Source organism: Alexandromys fortis, unplaced genomic scaffold (genome assembly GCF_014885135.2).
Source record: "Alexandromys fortis isolate MF-2015 unplaced genomic scaffold, M_Fortis_MF-2015_v1.1 scaffold_17, whole genome shotgun sequence".
In the NCBI taxonomy this organism is placed as follows: domain Eukaryota; kingdom Metazoa; phylum Chordata; class Mammalia; order Rodentia; family Cricetidae; genus Alexandromys; species Alexandromys fortis.
Window position 1 is genome coordinate 10,140,205 of NW_026067896.1, and position 25,815 is coordinate 10,166,019.

Genomic DNA, 25,815 nt, shown 5'->3' on the forward strand with positions numbered 1-25,815 from the left:
CCTCATTTGTGGGTACAGGTATGCACCACCACTACACATAAACACATAGAAAACACAACACAACACACACACACACACACACACCCCAAAACCAAAACCCCAAAACCAGCCAACCAATCTTCCAAACAAACCAACCAAACAGCAAATTAAAAATTAACAAACCTAACCAGCCAACAAACATAGGTGAGACAATAAAACACTTTGGTGATATATAAACTTCTACATGAGTAAAACAACTCTCTTCATGGCCCTGTTCTGTCTTTTCCAATTTTCTTTTGAATTATCAAGCATAAGTTGTTCCCCTAACTGCTGGAAAACTGAAGGAAACGTGAAGCAGCGACATGGACACCCACCACATAAGGACCGTGGGCCGGCATCTGTCATGTGAACCGCATTAGATCAAATGACAGTCACTTTGGAAATTCATCTCATCACATTCTGTAGCATGCTATAGTCATTTTACTGTAAACTCAAAGGAATTAATGTTGCTTGAAGCAGAATAAGAATACAGAATGTGAAAACAAGGTAAAATATTCATGTGTATGTATATAGTGTGATATATGAATTTCTGCCTTATTCATTTTGCCTGAATCGCTGAAGTATGTTTGACATTTGGCTGTGAGCAGCAAGGCTCCCTCCCACTACTTACTTGGAGCCCCTAACTTGGAGAACTAACTAGGAAGCCTGAGGATTATCCATTGGTACAGCAGGAAGTTTAAAGCATGCAGATCCTCAGTTTCCCGCAGATTCATTCAACCATGCATAAAAACTCCAAATCCAAGGTCCTTTCTCTGCACTCGTGTGGCTTTTTCAAACTGTCTTGGAGTTTTTTCCTGACTAAAAAATCAAGACTGTGATAGTAGGAGCCTCTCAATGCAAGGCTCATGACCACCTGAGATAATTTTGTTGTTGCCTTGGTAAGGAGACTGTTGTTTGCTGGTGAATTTGCACATAGAGCTATGCTGATGAGTTCTGGCAAATATTTATCACAGATTTCATCACCTACACTAAACGTTGTGAAACTTTAGCTGTAAAAGTGAGTTCTTAAACTGAACCTGGGTGCATGCCATGGTTTAGACAACTCTGCCTCATAGTGAATCATGATTCCAATTTAACCTTTTTTACAGGACAGGCGCTTACTTTGTAATAATTTGCTGTGTGTATCAAGCAGGTATTCCTCCACTCCATTGGAAACTCATCAAAAATTCCAATACCTAGTTCATTATATGTGTTATCAGTCAGTTATCATGATGAATACTAAGCTGTAAATTACAAAAAACAGGTATTGAGAGAAGATCCAGTGAGTGTTTTTTGTAATTTCATTACCCAGGACCTTGTTGGTAACAAGTGTTTCCTCCCAGTTTTTTTTTTTTTTTTTTCTGCTTACTAGAACGTATCACTTGATACCCTTATGGTACAACTAAGGACTTTATTCAAATTATCCTTAAATGGAGGGATCTATACTCTACAAGCAAGCATTTCCATGAGGGGATCCTTAACCTTCATGTTACAAATTTGAGTTATGACAAAGAGAATTATGAATATGAAACTAATCCCTCAGAAGCATAAATAATTATTGTCAAAAAAAAGTCAAACAAACATAAATAATAAAAAGTCAAAACAAAAACAAACACATAAAAATTGAGGCACAAAAGCTGGATACAGAGAACTGAAGGGGAACCATAATTTTTCTTACTTATCTAAAAGTATATTACAAAATTTTAAAAAGTGAAATTATAGCATACCCATTATTTTTACATGCTTCTATAATACAGGTTTTGAATTACTATTACCATCTACTGAGATGTACCAACTGACAAAGCTTTATATCCTTAATCAATAGAACAAATAAGATTAAAGAAATCCATGGGAATTCCTCTAAATTTAAACAATGTACACAAGATGTTGTGTAATAGTTAGAAGTAATACAATGGTGAGAGAATAATTATGTCTTATTTTAATCTTCACAAATATTGCATTGACTAAATACCTCATAGTGGCTATGGAAGCTCTGGCCAAACTATTAATAAATTAAATTAAATTTTTGGTACTTGTAATAAGCTTGACAAATTGGGACTGCTATAGATCTTTACCCTCAATTAAAATAATTAGTATAACCAAATGTAAAATAATATAAGGCCTTCAGAGACTGAAATCCAATATCCAAGACTTAGCAGAAAATATGAGGCAGTTAACTTTACAATTTAACCACTTCACAGCATAATGTGTGTATTTTAAACGTCAAAGTAAATTAAATCTCCGGGTACATTGTGAAGCAATTCCATGTCCTTACTATTTTAGAGATCTATTGGCAATTTTCTTAAAATTATTGAGCACAACTAATGTTAAGCTGATAAATATTTTGCTGCCATTGATTTCATACATATGCTCTTCTTATGGCCCATCCCAGTAGCCTCTCAATCTCCACATTGAATGACAACACAATACATTCTCTACAAAAGAAGCTTCAAGCCACCTTTGTTAAAGCTCTTTCATGACCAAGCCACTGCAATGACCTCTGCGGTGCAGCCAAGAAAATACAGGCTCCATTTTTTTTTGTGATACACAGGTTAAAAAAATCATGTTTTATAACATCATCCTACAAGTATCTTCATTTCTCACAGTTATCTGAGACATCCTGATATTCACAAAGGTACTCACCAAAGAAAGAGAGGTTCTACTATCTAGCAAATTGAAGAACATTGTCTCAAACTAAGAATTATTGAGAGTTATCTTGTCTTTCAAAGACTACATCATCATCAAACCCAAATACTGACTTTCTGAAATGGAAACCATTCTTATACGTTAGCCAAACCTGTTCCCTCTGTCACAACCCATAAATGTGCTGCATACCCTTTCACGTCCTCATGCCTGTACTGGTAGTCATAGCTTTACAGGAGGTCGCCTACTCTGAGGACCTCTAAACAACCTAACTTCCTTGGGATAAACTGAGTGACCAGCAAAGCAGTGTGTGTTTCCTCGGGAGATTGTGTGAGCATTGCTAGCACATACGCCTGTTATATCTGGACATCTGCTACTTCAATACATTATTCATGAGACTTTTAAAAAGGGCCAGTATAAAGAGTTGAACCAGTGTCTTTTTTATTTTCTGTTTTAAGATATTATGCACTTGTGAAGAGTTAGTGTGGCCTGTGCATTCTTGCATATCCTGGGACCATTGCCAAAGGTCTGGTCTTATATTATTGTTCATGGCAGCCCTTTTCCTCTTTTCAAACTTGCTCTTTATTAGGTAGACATCTTTAGAAATGACTTCCCTTATAGATGCCCAATATTTCAATTAATCAAAATCATTCATACTTTGTCAAGATACCCACATACTCAATGGATAACTGATACGCATACATGATAGGGACCAGGGCACTCATTACACCTATCACAAAGAATGATGATGACATTTAATGAAAGTTTCACCTTCCTTGCCCTTTGACCATCATATACATGGTGTGGCATATGAGTGGACACATATATACACATTATGGCAAAAAATAACTATAAGTAAATAAATAACTGTAAAGACACTATAAAACTTTAATTCTGTAGCATAGATAATGGCATAAGAAAAACAAGTTTTTGTAATGTTAGGATTCTTGCCAGAAAAAGAAATGTATATATAGCAAAAGAAAAAAATGAAGATGTGGAATGCTATTTAAAAGCAAACAAAAATCTCTAATTAAAATCAAAACCAAAAACTCTTTTGGGCTGAAGGCAGCATCACAACCTTGTTATTGAAATGTTGGGGTAAGAAAGAGAGTTAATGTCTTGGGGCTTTATAGTAAAACCCTGACTCCAGCAATAGAAGCAACGAAAAGGTTCACACCTGCAGCCATGCATAAAAGATTTTTTTTTTGCTTTTTCTAAATTTTATTTTATTTTTCTTTTCTTTCTTATTTATTTATTTATTAAAGATTTCTGCCTCCTCCCCGCCACCGCCTTCCATTTCCCTCCCCCTTCCCCAATCAAGGCCCCCTCCCTCGTCAGCCCAAAGAGCAATCAGGGTTCCCTGCCCTGTGGGAAGTCCAAGGACCACCCACCTCCATCCAGGTCTAGTGAGGTGAGCATCCAAACTCCCACAAAGCCAGTAAGTGCAGTAGGATCAAAAACCCATTGCCATTGTTCTTGAGTTCTCAGTAGTCCTCATTGTTCGCTATGTTTAGTGAGTCTGTTTTTATCCCACATTTTTTTTAAGAAGTAGACTAAAGAAAACTTAGATGATTAAAGATTCAGGAGGCTGAAGTATGGGTAGGTAATGAAGAGCTGGAGCCAGTGGTCCAGTAAGAGAAGGAACATACATTACCTGCCCAAGGGAAGATTTTATACCCAGTTCCTGGATCTCACCCTCAAAATCTAGCCTAAAGGTGACATATGTGAAGAACTATAAGTCAAAGCAGGATCTTTCATAAGACATAACTTTGTAGAAATCTGACCAGAAAATTAACTCAACACATATATTATACTCAAGATATTTTAAGAATTAAGAATCTCTATAAAATTTCAAACAAGGTTTTTAGTCTATATAGTGAATACCTGCTATGTTACTTATGTGGTGATTAATTAAGTTTTCTACATAAAATTATGCTAATCTAAGTTATACTTTACTGTCTTTATTAAATATTGCCCTCAAACTGATACCAGTGCAGAAGCTCAGAATATAATTATGCATGGAAAGGTGATCTTAGAAGATTTAATTGGTTAAGAAGCAAAGTGGTATGAGATTGATTTAAGTGCACCCTAAATAACGGTTATCATTATGATCCAACAGAATGATTGTCAGAGAGACAGGGTCCTGAAAATGTCTCATTGAGTTGAGTGTAACAGTTATTCATCTATCAGGTCAGAAAGTCAGGGATTGCTTACAGTTACCACAGCCATGAAGATGTTTTGCCGGAGCCTGCAGGGTGTACATGTCTACATAACACCTAACTTTCAAATGTCTAGCCTCTGGAACTAAGAGAATTAATTTTTACTGCTTTAAGCTACTATGTGTGTAGCACGTAATTCCAATAGCCTTTTGGAATTTATGTACCATGCTTTAGAGAGAATGCCTCAGAAGGAAGAAGATTGTGACTGAGAGGAAATAAAGTTTGGAAAATCGACACAGATGGTGTTTCACTAGCACCAGGTGAAGCTAATTCTGTGTGTTAGTCAAGGTTCTGTAAATTATTCTGTTTCATGAAAACAAATACTCAAGTTTCCTTCATTTCTGTCTTCTCCATACCTAAAGGATTTTGTTTGCAAGCTATCTGACTCATATCTTTAGTTTTGTATTTTACTCATTGATATTTACAATAAAAATGTTAGTGTTTGTCATTTCAAGAGAAAGTTCTAAAAACAACAACACAATCAAAATCAAAACAAAACTTTAATTTTTCATGCAGTTGTCAATTATCCTAATTTCTGCTTGATTTCCCAGCCGATTTTTAGAAAAGACATCCACATTTTCTAACCAATTTTACTAGCTCTACTTTCCTGATTATCTGATTTACTTGGGTCCTGATGTTCTGTTTGCTATATGCTTATATTAATAAATCACTTTCTGTTTTACCATTCTAAGAGTTCTTTCACCTTCTACAGTATTTCACCTGCACAGAAGTCAAAATAAGAGCGGGGTTCCATATTTTATCACTTAATAATGGATGAATAACAGAGAAACAAAACTGTAAGAAAACAATAAAACTCATGATTAAAAATTAAAAGAGGAAGAAAATTAAAATACATTTTGCTAATAACTGTATCAATTCCAAAATAAAATAGCTTAATATATTATAAAACAAGAACAAAACAGTAGTAAACTAACTAATCAAGAGTTGTTATTTTTTCATGGAAATAGGATTGTAATCCTAGAGTGTAAATATTGATCAACTGAGCAATGATAATGAGGTTCATAGGAAAACCAATGAGGTTTTTGGAAACTTTTTGAGTTGCCAATCTTCTTATCCAGAGATAAAGAAGAATATGTATTTAATGGGACACAATCCGCTCCCAAAAAGCAAAGTCAAAATTTGTACATACTTATCCTAAGTGAATACCAGGCAAAAACAAATAAATGAACAGTTTCAGAAAACGCACACTGATGAGACTCATCTGGTGTCATGTGAAGTAGTTGTCTTCCTTTCCCTACACTGAAAAAAAAAAAAAAACTGTCATCGTAGACTTATTGAGAGATAGCATGGCATATGTAAAGTCATGTAGATGATCTTCTATGAATAACACAGAATATGCTCACTGTTAAAGCTTTTATGTGTGAATTTTCTCTAAGAGTAACTATTTCAGAATCCCACCTCCTGTCAAAAGGCAGTTTCTACAGATGAACTGAGTGCACTGGACAGATAATGTGCTAAGTGATTTACAAGTCAAGTTCTATGAGCATTCCCATATAAAAGATAGAAAAGAGGGAACGATCATAAGTTGAAAGGAATGGAAGGAGTCGAGAAAAATGTGAGAAGTGGTACGTGATAAAGTGGTAGCACAAAGCAATAAGAAATAGCTCAATGCGGCAATAGCAGCGAATTATGGCGAAGCAAGAATGAGAGCAGACAGAGGTAAAATAGGAATTTGATTTGTAGGGAACCACTGACTTTTGCTTAATCATCTCACACTAAAGAGTTAGAAATACAGACAGGAAGATGTTGATTATGGTGGTTTCATTCCCAAACTGTTCAATCAACTGTTTAATTCCCACAGTAACCTCTGAGGCACAATTGGAAAAGTTGGATAAGTACATGTTTGAAAATCCAATATTTATTTTCACAACTTAACTTTTGAGGTCTTAAATAAATAATAAAAATGATTATTTCATTTTAAGCTATGTGACTTTTAAGAGCTAGTTGACTGAATATGTAGGTCACTTGATTTCTTGACCTCTTTGAGGAAGAAGGAGGGCTGGAGGGTCTTCCATATGAAGTTGAATGCAAGTGAAAATGTGTTCATGTGTTTGACTTTATGCTAAGGATTTACTCACATTGTTAAGTTTAGTTATACTATAATCTCATGATTTAAACAGTGATCATCACCAGTTTTGGAGATGAAAAAAGTAATTCTGGGCTGAAAATGTGATTTTTTTTTTTCCTGACAACTCCAACAGATGTGAGTTGTTGAGCTGAACCTGAATGCAGAAACCAGGCACTAAACTGTCTTTCTCACACCCAGTGTTTCTGAGGATGGTGCCTAAGAAACATACTTTAGATACACACATCTGTCTTCCTTTTTTGAGTCCTTTCCTATGGACAGAATCTCAATTTCACAAATAAAGATGCTGAGAATTAATGATATTATGAATTTACCCCAAAGAAAACAAAAGGGGTTAAATTAAAATTAAAATGTTTGGAATATAGTGAACATTTATAAAATAAAACTATTTTTATTAATAGGCCAACATATACTTTAGTTTCTCTACTGATAACTTGAGATTCAATTCCCTCAATTAGTTTTAAAACCACTCTTGTTTATCACCATATGGAATTATTTGTAAACTAAGAGGATCAAATTCAATTAGTATTAATCTGCTAAAATAATATTATGTTAATTAGGAATGTATTAATTATTTACTATTTCAATCAACCATTTTTTTTCTCTTATGAAACATATCTCCATTGGGACAAGCATGTATAAATTCCAGAAAATAAAGTGAGGAATTTTTGTATTTTTAACTATTGTGGTCACAAGTCTATCCCTAATGAGACTATAACAGAGATGATTAATAGCTTTCCAGAGAATTTTGAGAGCCCTGCCAATTTCTGTACAATCATTGACAGGTTTCTCTCAATGGCCATGTAATAGCTTTTGCATCTGGGATCCATAAAATTCCATAAGGCAGAGGATGATCACGATCACAAAAAGGCAATGACCCACACAAAAGGATTATGTTCTTTCTAAAAGGTCACTCTTCTCAACATCGCAAAACCCAAACTTGTTAAAATCGATCTTGTATGCTAGGTTGAAGAAATACTTCACACAGTACTGAAATTGACATCTTGTTAATGCTCGCATAGTAGCTCGATCACAATGATAAAATGAAAGGATAAATACTTCCTGTCTGATGGCCCTGTTCTCAATTTAGTGGAAAGTCTTAGACTAGATAGAGAGGAGGAAGGAGAATGAATGGGTAGTATCTGGTTTAAAGAAATTGGACTGGAAGCATCAGCTTATTATGTATCAGCAGCAGAAGTATTAAGTTGTTGTCCAACAGTCTCTACTGATAAAATCCATGATCTTCTGTCAGAATACTGGATGTTCTAGACCCAGATATTCATGACGATTACACAAAAAAATTCTTTGTCCATACAGCAGAATGCTGTCAATCTGAATTTAGGGGAGTTTATTAACTTTCAGCCACTCTCCCTCTATTTACTGCTACTCTTTGCCTACCCATGCATGAACAGAACTTAATCTGGGACAGCTCCAGCTGGATCTCAGATCCAAAACCATTATAAGCCCTCTAGGTGACTTCTAAAACCCACAATCAGTCATGGGAATGTTGAGACTGCAAAGGACATAATTTATTCTCAGTGCTAATATAGAAAAGAGTGTCAGGTTAAAAAGAGGATCTGAAATGTTCTTTGTTGCCATTTTATAGTTGTTGTTCTGGAAATTATGTTTGCGAAACCAAAACAATTCAACTCCGGGAAATGTGTTCATGAATTATAAGCTTCATATATGTTTTATAAATAATCCTGTTACTGCTGCAATAGTTACATGTTTAAATTTATGTATATATTGCAGAGCAGATTTTGTTATCTGCTCCAGTAATTTTTCATTTTATGTAAACTCAATATGAAGGCACTTGCAAGGTTACTGGATGTTCTTATTTTTAAAAATTAAAAACAATCCTGTTTTCATTTTTGTATTGTTGTTCACCTGTATACTTGACTGTTATTTCAGATTAAATAAAATGACCTCAGTATTAATACAAAGCTACCACCTAAATGATTGCAGAGTAAAGCACTTTTTGAGCAGTAGATATTCTCATGAAAATTGTTCAAATACCATGTAATGAAAATCAAACATGTCTAGAAATGAAAGAATTCACAGTGAGTTGTCTCTTACTTACCAAACTCCTTGGGGACTGCTATAGAATAGACACAATTGTGGTCCACACTGTAATTTTTGGGGTAGTTTGGTGATAGGACAGTGCCTTCTGAACCTGTTGAACGACTTCCACAGGGTGCTGGTAAATAAAAATGATAAAATATTGTTTTTATTAAAAACATTAGAAAACTTAAAAGAGGAAAATCTTCATGATCTATAGGAAATTCATTACTGAATTTAAAACACTAAAATTTATTTTCCTTAAATATACAACTATCATCAGCACTAAATATTGAAATAAAGTATATATAAAACTTAATGAGCAATGAGATTTACTGTCCTCAAAAGCAAAGCAATATAATTGTTATAACAGTTATTTCTAAAAGTAATAATGATAGCCTTTCATTTATTATCTCATAAAATTAATAATATCATAACAATGAGAAAACACATATGTGTGGAGGAGAGGAGCCAGGTATTGAAATGTTACTCAGTTACTCAGGCTCCATAATAATTACACTGCTCTCAAGCGTATTATTTCTATACATTGGAATGCATGGTATTACAAGTACATTTCCTAACTCTAAGCCAGTGGTTCCCTAGCTGTGTGTTGCATATTAGAAATCCTGAATATCAGATATTTACATTATGATTCGTAATAGCAAAATTTCAGTTATGAAAGAGCAATGAAAATAGTAGTGGTTGGGCCATCACAACATGGGGAAATGAATTAAAGGGTTGCAGCATTGGAAAGATTGAGAACCACTGATCTAAGCTGTCTATTGCCCCCATCTTTATCTGCCATGAAGGCAAACCAGTCCATGGTTCCCTGGCACTGACTCACTTAGACCCAATTTCACAAAAAGATGAAACTGAAAACTTCTGATAAGTTAATAAGAAGTGATTCCAATGTTAAAAGACAGAAGATTCCCTAGGGTTCATAGACAGGATCCAGCCATTTCTGATCTGGTACTCAGAGGAACTTAAGCACCTACTAAATAGCCATACATTCAGGAGAGCTGATAGTCTCTAAGCAAGCAAACAAGGTTGAAAAACACGCACAATAAGAAAAAAGTAGCTAAAACATGGTTGGAGATTACACCAAAGGTTCTTGGTTAGCTAAAGGGAAACAATGCAATCCCCATCAAAATCCCAACAAAATTCTTCACAGACCTTGAGAGAACAATAATCAACTTTATATGGAAAAAAAAAACAGGATAGCCAAAACAATTCTATACAATAAAAGTACTTCCGGAGGCATTACCATCCCTGACATCAAACTCTATTACAGAGCTACAGTAATGAAAACAGCTAGGTACTGGCACAAAAACAGAGATGTTGACCAATGGAATTGAATCAAAGACCTGGATATTAATCACAAACGTATGAACACCTGATTTTCGACAAAGGAGCTAAAATTATACAAGGGAAGTAAGAAAGCATCTTTAACAAATGGGTGCAGGCATAACTGGATGTCAACCTGTAGAAGAATGAAAATAGATCCATATCTATTACCATGAACAAAACTGAAGTCCAAATGGATTAAAGAACTCAATATTAATCTGACCACACTGAACCTGATAGAAGAGAAAGTGGGAAGTAGTCTGCAACACATTGGCACAGGAGACCACTTCCTACGTTGAACACCAGTAGCACAGACAATAAGAGCAACAATGAATAAATGGGACCTTCTGAAACTGAGAAGCTTCTGTAATGCAAAGGACACTGTCACTAAGACAAAAAGGCAACCAACTGAATGGGGAAGATCTTCACTTACCTTGCATCAGACAAAGGTCTGATCTCTAAAATATATAAAGAACTCAAGAAACTAGACATTAAAACTTTAATTAACCCAATTAAAAATGGGGTACTGAACTGAACAGAGAATTCTCAACAGAAGAAGTTCAAATGGCCAAAAGACACTTAAGGTCATGCTCATCCTCCTTAGTGATCAGGGAAATGCAAAGCAAAACAACTTTGAGATACCATCTTACACCTGTCAGAATGGCTAAAATCAGAAACACCAATGATAGCCTATACTGGAGAGGATGTGGAGTAAGGGGAACACTCATCCATTGTTGGTGGGAGTGCAAACTTGTGCAACCACATTGGAAATCAGTGTGGCGGTTTCTCAAGAAACTGGGAGTCAACCTACCTCAGGATCCAGCAATTCCACTCTTGGAAATATACCCAAGAGATGCCCAATCATACTACAAAATCATTTGTTCATCTATGTTCATAGCAGCACTATTTGTAAAAGCCAGAACCTGGAAACAACCTAGCTGCCCCTCAATAGAAGAATGGATAAAGAAGGTGTGGCACATATACACTTTAGAGTTCTACTCAGTGGTACAAAACAATGACATCTTGAATTTTGCATGCAAATGGATGGAAATATAAAACGCTTTACTGAGTGAGATAACCCAGACCCAAAAAGATGAATATGAACCTTCATCTGGTGATAGATGGAGGTAGAGACGGAGACCCACATTGGAGCACTGGACTGAGCTCCCAAGGTCCAAATGAGGAGCAGAAGGAGGGAGAACATGAGCAAGGAAGTCAGGATTGTGAGGGGTGCATCCACCCATGGAGACGGTGGGAATGATCTAATGGGAGCTCACCAAGGCCAGTTGGACTGGGACTAAACGAGCATGTGATGAAACAGGACTCTCTGAATGTGGTTGACAATGAGGGCTGACTGAGAAGCCAAGGATAATGGTACTGGGTTTTGATTCTACTGCATGGACTGGCTTTGTGGGAGTCTAGTCTGTTTGGATGCTCACCTTCCTAGACCTGGATGGAGGGGGGAGGACCTTGGACCTCCCACAGGGCAAGGAACCCTGGCTGCTCTTAGTACTGGAGAGGGAGGGGGAGTGGAGAGAGTGGGAGGGAAATGGAAGGTGGTGGAAATTTTTAATAAATAAATAAAAAAGGGAAACAATAAAAAAGTATGTTGCAAGTTCAGAGAAAATAAAGTCAACCAAAAAAGAACGGCTTCAAATGGCTAAATGTTACTTACAAGTAGCAAATGAAAAAAAAAAAAAAAAAAAAAAAAACCTTCATTTTCTTTCCCATACCTATGGTCTCCATACTGAAAGAGTTTTGCAAAACCCATAATCCTAGAGGCCCTGCCTCTTGCTCCTTTTTATAGTGTTTCCTTTTCCCTTGCTGGGCTCTGTCCTGCTTACATGCAGACTCACTGGGCAGTAGATTCAGTAAGTTCTTTCATGGTGTATCTTCCCAGGGAAAGGATATGAGTTTGTGAGAAATTTTATTTTTCCTCACCTGTTGTCAATATTGAAATTTAATAGTCTGATTCTTAGCTCTGGCTTAATTTACCTAGTTACTTAGGATTTTTAAATACAAGTTTCTTAGAAGACAAGAATGCTATTGGAAATTTGAAGAGTTGATATCTGCACCATGAGATTTCAGATGATCACTGAATTTTTTTTTTTTTGTGTGTGTGTGTTCTTTTTTTCAGGAGTCTGGGTTCCTTCAGCCCCATCCTGGGAATCTGAACAAAGCTGAATTTAGTGGAAATGAACTAATCTTTTTGGCAGAGAAATTTTAAGAGAGCAGAACATTCAGATAATTCTCTGAAGGTAGCTGCAATTATTAAAGAGATTGGAGAGTTTCTGCACTATAACTATGACTATAGGAAGATGGCCACAGAGGATGGCGCAAGTTCAGCCAAAGGGGGCTGGATTAGTCATCTAGCCTTCAGTATAACTTGGTAGTGTTGTCCATGTGGTATTAGCTTTGCTGGCCTCTTTTCAGAGAACAGCTGAAGCCTGGCTGTATGTGGCAGGGTTGGAATCCCTGCAAGAGAACCCTGATAGCCTAGTGTGTGTTTCCAAAGACAGTAGAATAGTTATGTGTCTCAAGAACTGTGACGGTTTGAAAAGGCCAAACTTTTGATGAATTTCTAGTCAAAGCTTAAAAAGAAGGCACTGGGACTTGTTTCTACTGCATGTACTGGCTTTTTGGGATCCTAGTCTATTTGGATGCAAAGCTTCCTAGGCCTGGATGTGGGAGCAGGGCTTGGACTTCCCACAGGGCAGGGTTCCTGGCCCTCTCTTAAGGAGGTAGGGGGAGGGAGGAGAGTGAGAAGGGGAGCGGGAGGGGAATGGGGAGGAGGGGAGGAAGTGTAAATTTTTGAATGGAAAAGTAAATAAAAATAAACTGAAAAAAAAAAGAAATATTTTTAAATACAAAAACAGTTTGTATTGATCCAGCTAGTGTTTGGTGATTTCATTTATTTGTTTAAAATATTTAATAAAAGCACATTGATAATTTGAGTAAAATAACAAATGCAAAAATTTCGAGAAACAGCACATTGACTTGGTGATAGTCAGGAAAAGGTTCCTAGCTTTCACCACCCCCTTATCAATTGAAACGAGACTAGTCAGGTGTAACCTTATTTCAGCCCTGATAACCTTAATTGTCTGCGACTGCTGTACATGAGAGAGTAACTGAAGAACAAATGGTGGGTTGCACGTTTCTTTTCTTCCTGATTTTAAGGTGCTCTAAACTTAAAACAATAATTTGAATTTACACAGTAGGAATTCTTATTTTTATATTGGGGATATGAATGAAAGTGATGTCTTTTAATTCGTGGTTGAGCCCTGTGACTAAGTCAAGAGTGAACGTTCTGGCACCCCACGTTTTCTGTGCCAATCAGCTTGGATTTGCTTCATGTGTTCTATTTTACATAATAGAAATGAAGGACTTTGACTGAAGTTTTCATGTATAAACATGAAGGGTTTCTGTATGGATGTATGGAGATGACCTCTTTTTGTCCTATGGCCACTAACTATGGATCCTGGAAAGTTCCGAAAGCCTGTGTTCTTCGTTTCTTGCAGTCAGCATGCCCGAATGTGCAGCCAATGAAGCCTAAGCTAGCACAGGTAGGCAATAACTGTGAAGCGCATGATCATATGAACCAAGGGAGATTACACTAACAGAGATCTAGTGTGGTGGATCTGCTTTATGCTTATCCAGGATAAATAGACTACATGAAGTCCTCAGGTATTGTTCTCTCGCATCTCTACATGTTCACAGCTCTAGTTCAATTTCTTCACAGTGATGAAGTCAGGGAAAGGGCAGCTTTTGCTTTCCTTTGTCTTAGTAATCAGAAGATAAAACGACATATGAAGAACTTTTTATCCTTTCCTTAAACTGACTTTTTTCAAAAGAGCTTGTAATTATCATAAGACTTCAAACAGGAGGACTCAATTGATCCTCATTTCAAATTAAGCTATAAAATTATATTTTGATGGTATGTTATTAGATTCACAGAAAAAAAAAAAAACTAAGCAGGGCTTACATCAACACACATAGGGGAAAAAAAGGGGGAAGAAAATGAAGCCTGCATGGGATTACACCAGGCCCTCTGTGTAACATGTTATGGTTATTAGCTCGGTGATTTTATGGGATTCCTAACAGTGGCAGTGGGCATAGCTCTGACTCTCTTTCCTGCTCTTGAGACTCTTTTTCAGCCTATTGGATTGCCTTGTCCAGCCTCAATATGAGGGCTCTTGCCTTATTATATCGTATCATATAATATATCATATCAAATCTTGTTTTATCCTGTCGGACTGCCATGTCTCTGAGGTCTGCTCTTTTCTGAAGAAGAAATGGAGAAGTGCTGGATCTGAGGGAGAGAGGGTGCGGATCTGGGAGAAGAGGAGGAAGGGGAAACCTTTGGAAATGGTGTTGAGACAAAAATCTGTTTTCAATGAAAAAAAGTCACAGTTCTGTGCTTAAAATCTAGAAAGGAGACAAAGAAGAAATTGCTATCCTTTTTACATGATATTGTATTTTATGTATTTTTAAGGATGCTTTAAAAACCCTTCGATGATAGAAACTCCTTCTCAAATTGCATCTTATGCGACCAGACTTCTCCAGAACACACTTATCAAAGCAACACATTGCTTTTGCTGAAATGCGCCATCTTGGCAACTGTCCTAGTGTTTTCATAGCTAATTATAATTAATCATTACTTTGCAGGACTGGAGAATTATATTTTGCATTTACATACAAAGCCAAATTATTTTATGGATGTGCATATTTAAATTCTCTTTCTGAAACGGGCCATTATTCTTTTTCTCTCTCCTAGACTCAAGGTCAAATAAAACACTGGTTTGTTGTTTATGCCATGGGACCGTTTATCAGCGTCTCTCTATCTTTTCCCCATTATCTGCTATAATTCAGTCTTTCAACAGTTTCTGCATGGCTATTTCAATCACCAGTACGCTTTCGCCTGCTATTGATTTTTCTAACATGCAAGTCTTATCATGGTTCACATTTTTCTCTAAGAACAGTGTAAAGTTAAAAAAAAAAAGTCCCTATAACTACTGAGTAAACTTTAATTAGCAAAGTGAGACTGCTGAGAAATGATATCCAGAACATACAACATGATTCTACTTAATAGGAATCATGCTAGAAAAATCACCTAAATCCAATTCAAAGTCCAAATAGGTCCTCTAATATCCAACCATACACAGCATTGTTTTCTTTCTCTGATGCCACCTCCATTTTTTTTTTTTTTGTTATTCCTTTGGTTACTGGGAATTACTGCAGGTTTGCACCAAGGGTTATTGCTATACGGAAGGTAAATAGCTTTAAACGTTTGAGAATAATCAATAATATAGTGTTTAAACACGAGGGCTGCGCAGATACTGGATTCCACTAAGGGAACTGCAAATCCATGCCAATTGAAAGTAATTAATCCATACTAATGTTGTATCCATTTGGGACTACCTCCAGTGAGTGTATACAGTCATCTGCATACTTTAAATTCTGTTTATAATTAAATATTTTTTTAAACTTATGTTTTCATACAGTATATTCTGGTCATGGTTTTCTCTTCCCCTAGCCATTCACAGATACTTCCCCCCCCAACCCAACAATTCGAAGCCATTTTTTCTCTCTCTTTCTTTAAAAAACAAGTAAACAAAAAGTCATTTCAACTAAATAACAGTAACAAAGCCAGGAACCATGCTTAGCCCCCCCTTCATACACACACACACATACACACACGAGGCACAGACAGACAAACACAGTCATACACACAGAAATGCACACACACAGAGACATACACACACTGGCATACACACAGGCACACACACACGAACATGCAGACACAGGTAAACACACGCAGACATGCACATAGGCATACACACAGAAATGCACACACAGGTACACACACATACAGACATAAACACACAGGCAAACACAGACATACACACAATGGGACACACACAGACTTACACAGTCACACAACAGACATGCACACACAGACACACACATATAGACTTACACACAGGCACAGGCACAGACATACACATACAAACATACACACACAGATGTGCACACACAGGCACACACATAGACTTACACACACAGGCACACACAAAGAAATACACAAACAGGCACATGCATACAGACTTACACATAGGCACAGACACAGACATACACATACAAACATACACACAAAGGGACACACACAGATGTGCACACACAGATGTGCACACACAGGCATTCACAAAAACAAACCACAAAATCAAAAACCAGATATACTAAGTTAAATATAACTTAGGATCAAATGATCGTGTACCTATGATTGTTGTATTCTTGAATTGTACATGCAATGAAAGAGCAGACAAGGAAGACACAAACAAGGCTGTAGTTAGTCATGCAACGAAGAAAGCTTTCACTTGTGCTTTGAACAAAGACATGAGTGTGCAAGAGAGAAGAACCAGTGTCACTTTGCCACAGCGTGACTTAGAATAGCATACCATTTAAATGGAGAGACACTTCTGGAGTGTTTGGGTATCTTAGAGACCTCTTAATACATGCAGCATAGCCTCAAGCCACTGGAAATTTCCTATCTATCTCTTTAGCTGTGTAATGTATAATTTATTGTCAAATATACTGTGTAATGAAAATTATGATATATAAATTATTCTCAGAAGGTGCTTTGAAAAGTGAAGACTTTTTACAGGTCACAAAGGAGTCGTGCAGTATATTAAATCAATAATTTACTAGCTGTGACCTGTGATTCTTCAATTTGAAAGAAATGCTGTACCTTACAAAACCGCTGGTACACTTCTCATAAATTACGTATGCCCTGATATAGCCTTATTGAATGTCACAAAGTATAAATCCTCCTGTGGAACACATTTGAAAGTTAGCGCCCCATGGAACATTGTTTTAAAATATAAAACCTCTCCTGACCCTTAAGCTGTCTGCTGTGAATTTTAACACAGACAGCTATGTGAGAATCTCCAAGTATTCAGATATCCCTTTCATGGCTTAGTTTATACCTCCTATATAAACCTAAGTGTTTCATTTTGCTTACCTGCCTCAGACAAATGCTTCTAATGGTATGTTCTTTTTGCTTTAACTCCATAAAGGTGAAAAACACTTTTTAAATTATAATTATACTTAAATTTAGTTTAGCTTTTATTTGCCACTATATTTTTGGTATAATCTCATATATTTACCCATATAAAGGAAAATAATATTGCTGTGAGCTTTTCTTTGCCTTGTTTATTTCAGAAAAGAAGCTGAAATAATTCTCCATCCCCTTGTAATGATTTTCTCTCATAAGTTTATACTTTCTCAAATATCTATTTTGTTATGCCTATGCGTATATTGGGGTGAGAGGCACATGGATAAATTAAAGTGCCTACAGAGTCTAAAGATAGTGTTTTTTTCCTCCATAGATCTTAAGTTACAAGAGAATATGAACAGCCCAGTATGGATTTCAGAAACCAAACATGGGTTCTCTGAAAGAGAAGTAGGAGATCTTAACTGCTGAGCCATCACTCTAGCCCATTATATAACTTTTAATAGTAATTTTTCACAACGTGGTAATTACTGGCTTATAAGCAATTGTAACGGCTTAAAATGTAAACTCAACAGGTTTACCCTCTACATATGTCACCTCACTGATCAAACAATTATTAGACTAATTTATTTAATATTATTGAGTAGGAAGATATTCCATTTACCCATCACTACTCTGGCAACTATGGATTCCATCAGCGCATATTTCTAGAGAAAGTAATTCAATGGCAAAGGCTGTGAATTAGCTACCATACTTGGATATATCTTTTCCAATGACTTATAGAAATTCAGTAGCAGTCCTGAAGATGCAAATAGCCGAGGAATAGCATATCATTGATTTTTTGTCTCCTCATTAGGCATTGCGATAGAAGATATATGTTGTAAAAGTATCTGCTCAACGTATAAAGCTGAGTGAGTTTTACCTGTTGACAAGTTTCATAACCCACAGGGCTATTCAGTTCCTGGACATTTGCCTCATCCCTCTAAGAATTTTATTATGCAAAAGCAACCACTGCCTTTTTTTGCAATCCCACCTCTGTGACAGTTACACACTGTGATTCTGTGATAAAATGTACATGACAATAACAACCACTTAAGATGACTGCTAGTGAATTATTGATGTTTTTTGAAGCTAAAATTCTCCACGTAATTTAGTTGGAATTGCACTTTCTGAGACTTTTAAATTATGGTAATCTGCTATTTTTTAAATTACTTAAAGCACAAATATGTTAGTATAAATGATTTTATAGAATAACTCTTTTCTAATATTTCCTACCAAACCTTCAGCTCAGTGTTTCTGTTTTTGAAAGTCTATCTTGGACTCTACAGTTATATAAAACCCCTGTTGTTGTACAAAACTCCACTGGGAAATTTCAGGAAGAAATTTGTAATCCATAATCATATCTGTCATGATTTATATGTCTCATTAATATGTATCTCTATTTCTAGATTGTCGGGGTTATGAAGTCATGCTTCTGTATTTTTAGTATTATTTGTTCCTCTAGAAGCAAGTATATTATTTGTACCTATAGAATCAAGCCTCTATACACAGTGAACTTCTGCTAAATTTGCCTTATTAATAAAACTAATAACATATACTTTAGTACTATTTTCCAATTGACTAAATATGCAGAGTTTAAAATTTATAAAACTTTACAAACCTTTTATGGTCATATACCTAAATTTAATTTAAAAAGTCCCATCCCTTTTAAAATAAAAAAAATAAAATACTCAGTCTTAAATTTGACATGCACTTTTACCAAGCATGCTTGGAAGACAGAAACATGAATAGAAATAGCAACATAAAGCCTCTATTCAATCAGATCCAAACACAGGTAGAAGGAATGAATGAACTGACATGAACTACTGTCCAATTTTCTAGAAAATGTAATGAACTTCCCTAGTGCTTTAAGAAGATCAACAAGACCTCAACAATTCCAAATCACAAAGCATAGACAGGAAGGCAGGAGGAACTTCCTTAATTTCTCTACTCCTTTCTTGAGAGATAGGTAGTCTGTCTAGTACCATCTACAACACACTGCTACCCTCAGGGAAGAGCTGACATAATTTCTCTACTTATATCTATCTATCATCTATCTATCATCTATCTATCTATCTATCTATCTATCTATCTATCTATCATCTATCTATCTATCATCTATCTATCATCTAATTTCTCAAGAAAAAAACAACATAGCTTTTCAAAGGAGGACAGGATCATTTCAATTCAGCTTCTTTATGCAGTATCGATTTCTGGCTGGTTGTTGAGAGACATAGGGATGAAGCTATTTTACTCGTTATAATAATTCAAAAGTTCATAATAGATAGAAAAAGCAATATTACTAGACAAAATGTGAAACATTTGTCTATCATATCAACTCCATATTATACAGTTGATCTTTTCTGTGTCATGAATTCATTAGGGAAAATATAGACTATATGTTTTCTGTAGCCTAACAGAATTATTTTCTATTTGAAGTTCAGCATCTTCTTTACACATTAATATAGAAAACTAAGCATGGTAATATTAGTAGCTACTGTGACTTATTTTGTCAATAACAGAAATGCAAGACAATAAATTATATATTATGATTATATTTACAGTAGTGACTAATAAAGTACAGTAGTTGTTAGACCTGCTGCGAGAAGTCATGAAGCAATGAATAGGAAGCTGAATCATGTCAATCTCCTTTTAAGTATTTATGTTTATGATTGTAGATTTGGGCTGCTCTCGTCTTTCTTCACAGAAATGTCTACTGCAAAGGGTTAATGCAGACTCATCATTCCTCAAGATGCATGACTTGCTAGCGGCTGCTAGAGCTCAGGCATTGAATGAAACCTTATACCAACTCCTTCTTGAAGGCTTTGAGTACATGGTGAAAGAGAGAGCAGAAAGAATATGAAACTTGAAGATGAGAAGGAGTTGTAAGACATTCTCGCCTCTGAATATGGCATGATTGTTCCACACATAAATTCACAGCCTCTGATTTTACCCACACTTGATCAAATTGTTTACAAATGCCAGCAAGAGTGGAATAGGTGCTCAAACCATACATGAGAAATTAATATGTGTGAATGACTATAGATGGAAGAGGAGCCACATTTCTTTGGTGATGGTAAGGATGGATATAACCCTCATACACATATGCACATACGAAGTGTTTGAAATGGTTATATAAAAAGGCATGAATCGGGGAAGATGTTAAGAGATATGTTGGGCTGGTGGGAGGACTTGAGGGAGGGAGATGGTTATGAATAGGATACATTGTAACATGCCTTAAAGTTTTAAAAAGAAAGGAAATAAATTAGTAAAAAATAAAAGAAAGCAATACAATATTTTATGTGTGCATATGTGTTGTATGTATGTGTAGGTTTATAATTCACATATTTGTGAGAACATGCATGATTACTGATGCATATGCATGCCCATCTGGAAGCTATAAGGATTAATGTCGAGTGTCTTTGTTGATCACATCTCAACTTACATATTATATTAAGGCAGAGTCTCTCAGTTGCACTCCAAGCTCTCCAATTGCCTAGTCTTGACCTGCAGATGTCTTGTTTTCTAAGACCCGAGTGTGGGATCACAGGCAGGCTATCTCACTTGCCTTACATTTATGTCGCTTCTGAGGATGCAAACTGTGTGGCTTTCACACTTTCACAGCAAATCCTATCTCATGAGTCCCCCACAAATATATTAATTACTGTATTTGCATCCTTTGATAATTATACTTAATTATAATTTTCACTTCCCCTTTTGACTTAGGTTATAAAATGACACTTCTAATGGGACTCTCAGTCTTCATCAGTGTACCATGTTTAGAAATCCTTACTCTATTTATAGAATTTTTTGCTACCTTTCTTTCTGTCTTTCATCATGATATTTTTCAGTGGTTTTTCTTTGCCTGATATGCAGATCAGGATGATTTTAACTGCATTTGAGGTTCCCTTCTTTCCCTCTTTTATAACATAATAAATCAATTCTCTGAATCATAGAGGTCATCAGATCGGGCTTGGAACTAGAGAGAAAGGCCCTATCATTGAATTGACCTAAGGCTCTTCAGAAAAGCCTTATGATCCCCTACCATTTCTAACAACTCAGCCTAATTCACTGAGTTGTGTGATAAAGTTTGGGACCAGAGTCTCTGATGAACACACAACCCAATTTTGTCTTTTTATAAATGTACGTCTCCCTTAGGAATGCTGGAGACAATGTTTTGCTCACTAGAGATAAAAATGTAACTTTGTAAAATTTTCTTTATTTGACAAAAGAAAGAGTAGCATTCACCTACTTTTCCAGGTAAGACTATTTTTACTTTCCTTGAAATTATTATAAATTTACAGTGCAAGGTTCCCCACTTTCTGACCACTAGAACCCCAAAACTGAGGGTTTCAGCGGGGGAAAACAGGAGACAAAAATATTTATCAATTTGTCTCTCACAGAAACAACACATTTTAATTATTTTCTTTGTCATTGCTAAGTATGAGTAATTTCTATTTTTGAGAAAAAAAAACATCAAATATTCCAGGATGGATCAGAAAATGTTATATAGCAATACGCCAGCTTGAATTCTTCATCATCCTGCCTCGACCTCCCGATTAATAGAATTACAGGCACCTACCTCTAAGGCTGAGCAGTTTCCCTTTGTTTTACTGCCAGTAAAATTTTCACCAGATTCTCTTTGCATGGTTTTCTGTAGACTGCCTGTAACCTGTGTTATATTCTAGGTGTGTTTATTAAATAATGGCATAGCTTTCACTCTTCCTTAGGTTTTGTAGAAAGAATTGCTATCAGGCTTTCTGTATTATCAGCAAAAGTAAGACTTGACTATTTTTAGATCTTTGGCCTTATAGGTAACAGCATTTGAATGTCTCTATGACTTCTAAAGTTACTGCTATACTTTATTTTCCTTAGTAGTATAGAGAAAAATCAATGAATTGATTCAACTTTCTAGATATTTTTTTCCCATTTGCAACAAAACCAGTAATACATTAGAAAGTATCTTTGAAGGCTTGGGGCTCCATTTTGTAAAGGAAGACTGCTTGTTCATTTTCTGGCCACCCAGACCCTAAGAATTACATAGAAACTATATCAATTACAACACTGCTTGACTGTAACTCAGGCTTATTTCTAGCTTGCTCTTACATCTTAAATTAACCCATTTCTACTAATCTGTGTATCACCACGGGTTGTGACCTCCTAGAAAGGTTCCATTCATCTTTCTCCTTTAGCTTCCACACGGCATCTCTTTGACTCTGCCTAATCTCTCTCTATCTCTGTTCAGATTTCCCGCCTGGCTGTACTCTGCTAAGCCATTGGCCGAAACAGCTTTATTCATCAACCAATAAAAGCAACATATATACAGAAGGACATCCCACATAAACTAAGTTAAATACAGATTACATGACAGTTGAGAGTTCAGGACATGCAAATACGATAAAATTATAAAGCACTTATCACCACCCTTCTTGAGATGTAGGTGAAATATGACCCCAAGCTCAGTGGTCACAAAAAAGAAGTACACTGAATAAGCATTTATTTTCAGACAAATTGCTCTGCATATAGGCTGTTCTCCACAGTATGAATCCAACATTAGTGATGTCTATCTATTGTGCTATGTTTAAGGCTGACTGGATTGATAATATTATGTGTGCGTGCCTGGAAATGGCAGGTCCTCAATTACATCAGCTTTTCTTCTTGTTTCCTTTTAAGTCATAGTTTTGCAACCATAATATGAAAACAAAACGTATTTTGGTTTTATCCCAGTCTTTCCACAGCACAAAACATGTTGTGCTTACTATCGTATAATCAGTGTCTTGTGTCTGTGAGGAAAATTACTTTGTGCTGCTGAGGAAAGGCAGATACAGTTGATGATGGTCAGATATCATTTAGGTGTAGGCCTTTGTTTTGTAAATCTTTCATCTTTCTGTTCCCATAATGTCAGATTTTTAAATGACAGCAAATGCTAGAAGACTCGGTGTGTTGAGACTAGATAAATTCTTTATACATTCATAACGGTACACTACTCTAGAGTTTTATATACTTTTAAGACATTTGGAATAAGAATTTTAGGCCAGAGTCATAGTGGCCAACAGCACTAGCCCCAGACCTGCCATCTTGAGATTATTCCCTGGGTCTCATAACATAGACACAGAGAAATTATTCCTCCACATTGTCCTTGCCCTCCATATGCAAGTTCTGGAACCTATATATACACACTCAGACACTCACACAGACTTACACACACACAATGCACACATACAAACACATATAATAAGGAAATAAAATGTAATTTTAAAAATGTAGTTAGCATCAAGTCACACCTGGACAAAAAGTTTAGGAAGACCAGTTCAGCTATTTACATCCTCAAACATGCAGACAAAATGATTTTCTTAAAAGTAGGTTGACATGTTCTTAATCAGAGATCACATTGAAGTTGGAAAGCGACAACTATGAAATGCACATTTTTACCATTTTCTAGTTTTCTCTTCAATTAGGAGGATAAGAAGGCTTTTCTTTTAGATGCTTCCATAATGAACAATGGGGTCTCTAGGCCATTGATCTTAATCTCGACATATTTGTATAACCTCAAATCTATGGACAGATTTATAGATGATTGGTAAATGAATAAATACTTTCAGCATAAAATAGGACCTACATTAGTATTAATGAAATGAACTTATTAAAAATAGCAGTATAAATTTTCTAAACAATTGCTAGAACTATTTCTAAAAGATATCTCTTAAGGTCATCATTTTCTACTCAAAATTTGAGATGAAGTGTAAAAACAAATTTTAGACATTTAGCTACCATTTTTGCATGAACTTGTCTTCATTAAGTTCCCATATTTAGCCTAAAGTAATTTTCCAGAAATATGTGTAAAACCTTTAATCTAACCACTTATTCTTGACACCTTTTACCCATTTGTAATAAATATTTTTTTAATTGTCACTGTTGTAGGGTGCTTGCCAAATTCCTATATTGGAAACACAATGGTGAGGGCAAATGCCAAAAAGTGGGCCCTTTAAGATACAACCAGGCCATGGGGGCCCTTCCCTCTTCTTCCCCAATTGCTTTTGGTTATGGTATCTATCACAGCACCGGGAAGCAGACTAGGACTGTATTTAGGATTAAGAGCAGCAAATGCAGACATTTTGAATGAGGACAAAGATGAAGGCTTGGAAGAAATGAGGAAGCCAATGGCAGACAGTATCCATGGATGTAGAGATAAGAAGCACCAGTGTGCTTGGGTGGGCAGATGCAGCAGAGCTTGGAATTATAACATCTTTGAGTTTTATTCTTTTCTGCAAATCCACTGATGACTTTGAATTCTTAAAATCAGCCTCCAGCCCTAGCAGTTTCCAGGGCTAGAATTCTTTTGCCCTATAGAAAAATCAGATAAGGGTTTTCACAGAGAGAGAGAGAGAGAGAGAGAGAGAGAGAGAGAGAGAGAGAGAGAGGGAGGGAGGGAGGGAGGGAGGGAGGGAGAGGGAAGAGGGAAGAGGGAGAAGGAAGAGGGAGAGGGAGAGCTATCCTTATATTTGGAATTGGCTAGTACACGCCCAGTGAACTCCTTAATGGAGAAAGCTAGTTAAGAAAGGAACTAAAACATAAATCATCAGGGAATTTTAGAAGGGAAGGTTAGTGTGCTACACTTCATTTTTAGGTGGTTAATAAATAGCTATTGTTTTTCATAAAATTATGAATAGTGCACAGACTGTTTTAATCAGCCACCCACTTCTTTTCTCTCAGTATGCTTAGAAGCTGCAAGGTCACTAAGCAACCTAGGGGAAGCTGACAGCTCTTAATCAGATAGCATATATACCAGACACTGTAGTTTCTATCGACCTAGATCTGGAGTTAGACTTACTGATCAAAATGAAGAAGAGACCCAGGCCTCTAAATTATCGGTTCTGGGCTATGCTGTTGTAAACCGTTCTGATGGTGAGTGTTGTGGGGTAAAACCAGAGCAACAGCTTGGGCAGGTAGTAAATCTATGTCCTTGGAGATTTGTGAATACCTTAGATGGAATGTTCTTTGCCTGAACCCCTAAACTCTGAACAAATGCCTGCTGATAAAGATAATTACAAGAAGGCTTCTCTGCACTTAACCTAGGAGAGAGAAACAAGGCCTGGCAGTGGGAAACTGTTTTCACTAAATAATTCTGAACTGTGGGAATTAATCCCCAAATATGTAACAGAAAGGGAATTCAGCTACAGTGAAAAATCTAAAGCAAAGAACAGCCACTTATTCACAAAGCAATAATGCCATAACGCCTTGCCTTTTGGTTTAGCTTTTACCAGATCCCTTGGTTCTGATAAGTCACCTGTGAAAAATGGCTGAGCAGTTAGTGTATAATGTTGCGGCTTGTAGCATTGTCATATGAAGTAAATCAAGCCAACATGGTTAGATAAAAT

At 36.2% G+C, this 25,815-nt stretch overlaps 1 protein-coding gene across 3 annotated transcripts in view; it reads right to left on the reverse strand.

The window, feature by feature from the left end:
* Csmd3 (CUB and Sushi multiple domains 3) overlaps positions 1–25,815 on the reverse strand; it is a 930,239-nt gene that overhangs the window by 200,127 nt on the left and 704,297 nt on the right. For all 3 annotated transcript variants that reach the window (XM_050162609.1, XM_050162600.1, XM_050162593.1), the window contains one exon: positions 9,068–9,184. In XM_050162609.1, the coding sequence (XP_050018566.1) occupies positions 9,068–9,184 (117 nt within the window). The remainder of the gene's footprint in view (positions 1–9,067; positions 9,185–25,815) is intronic.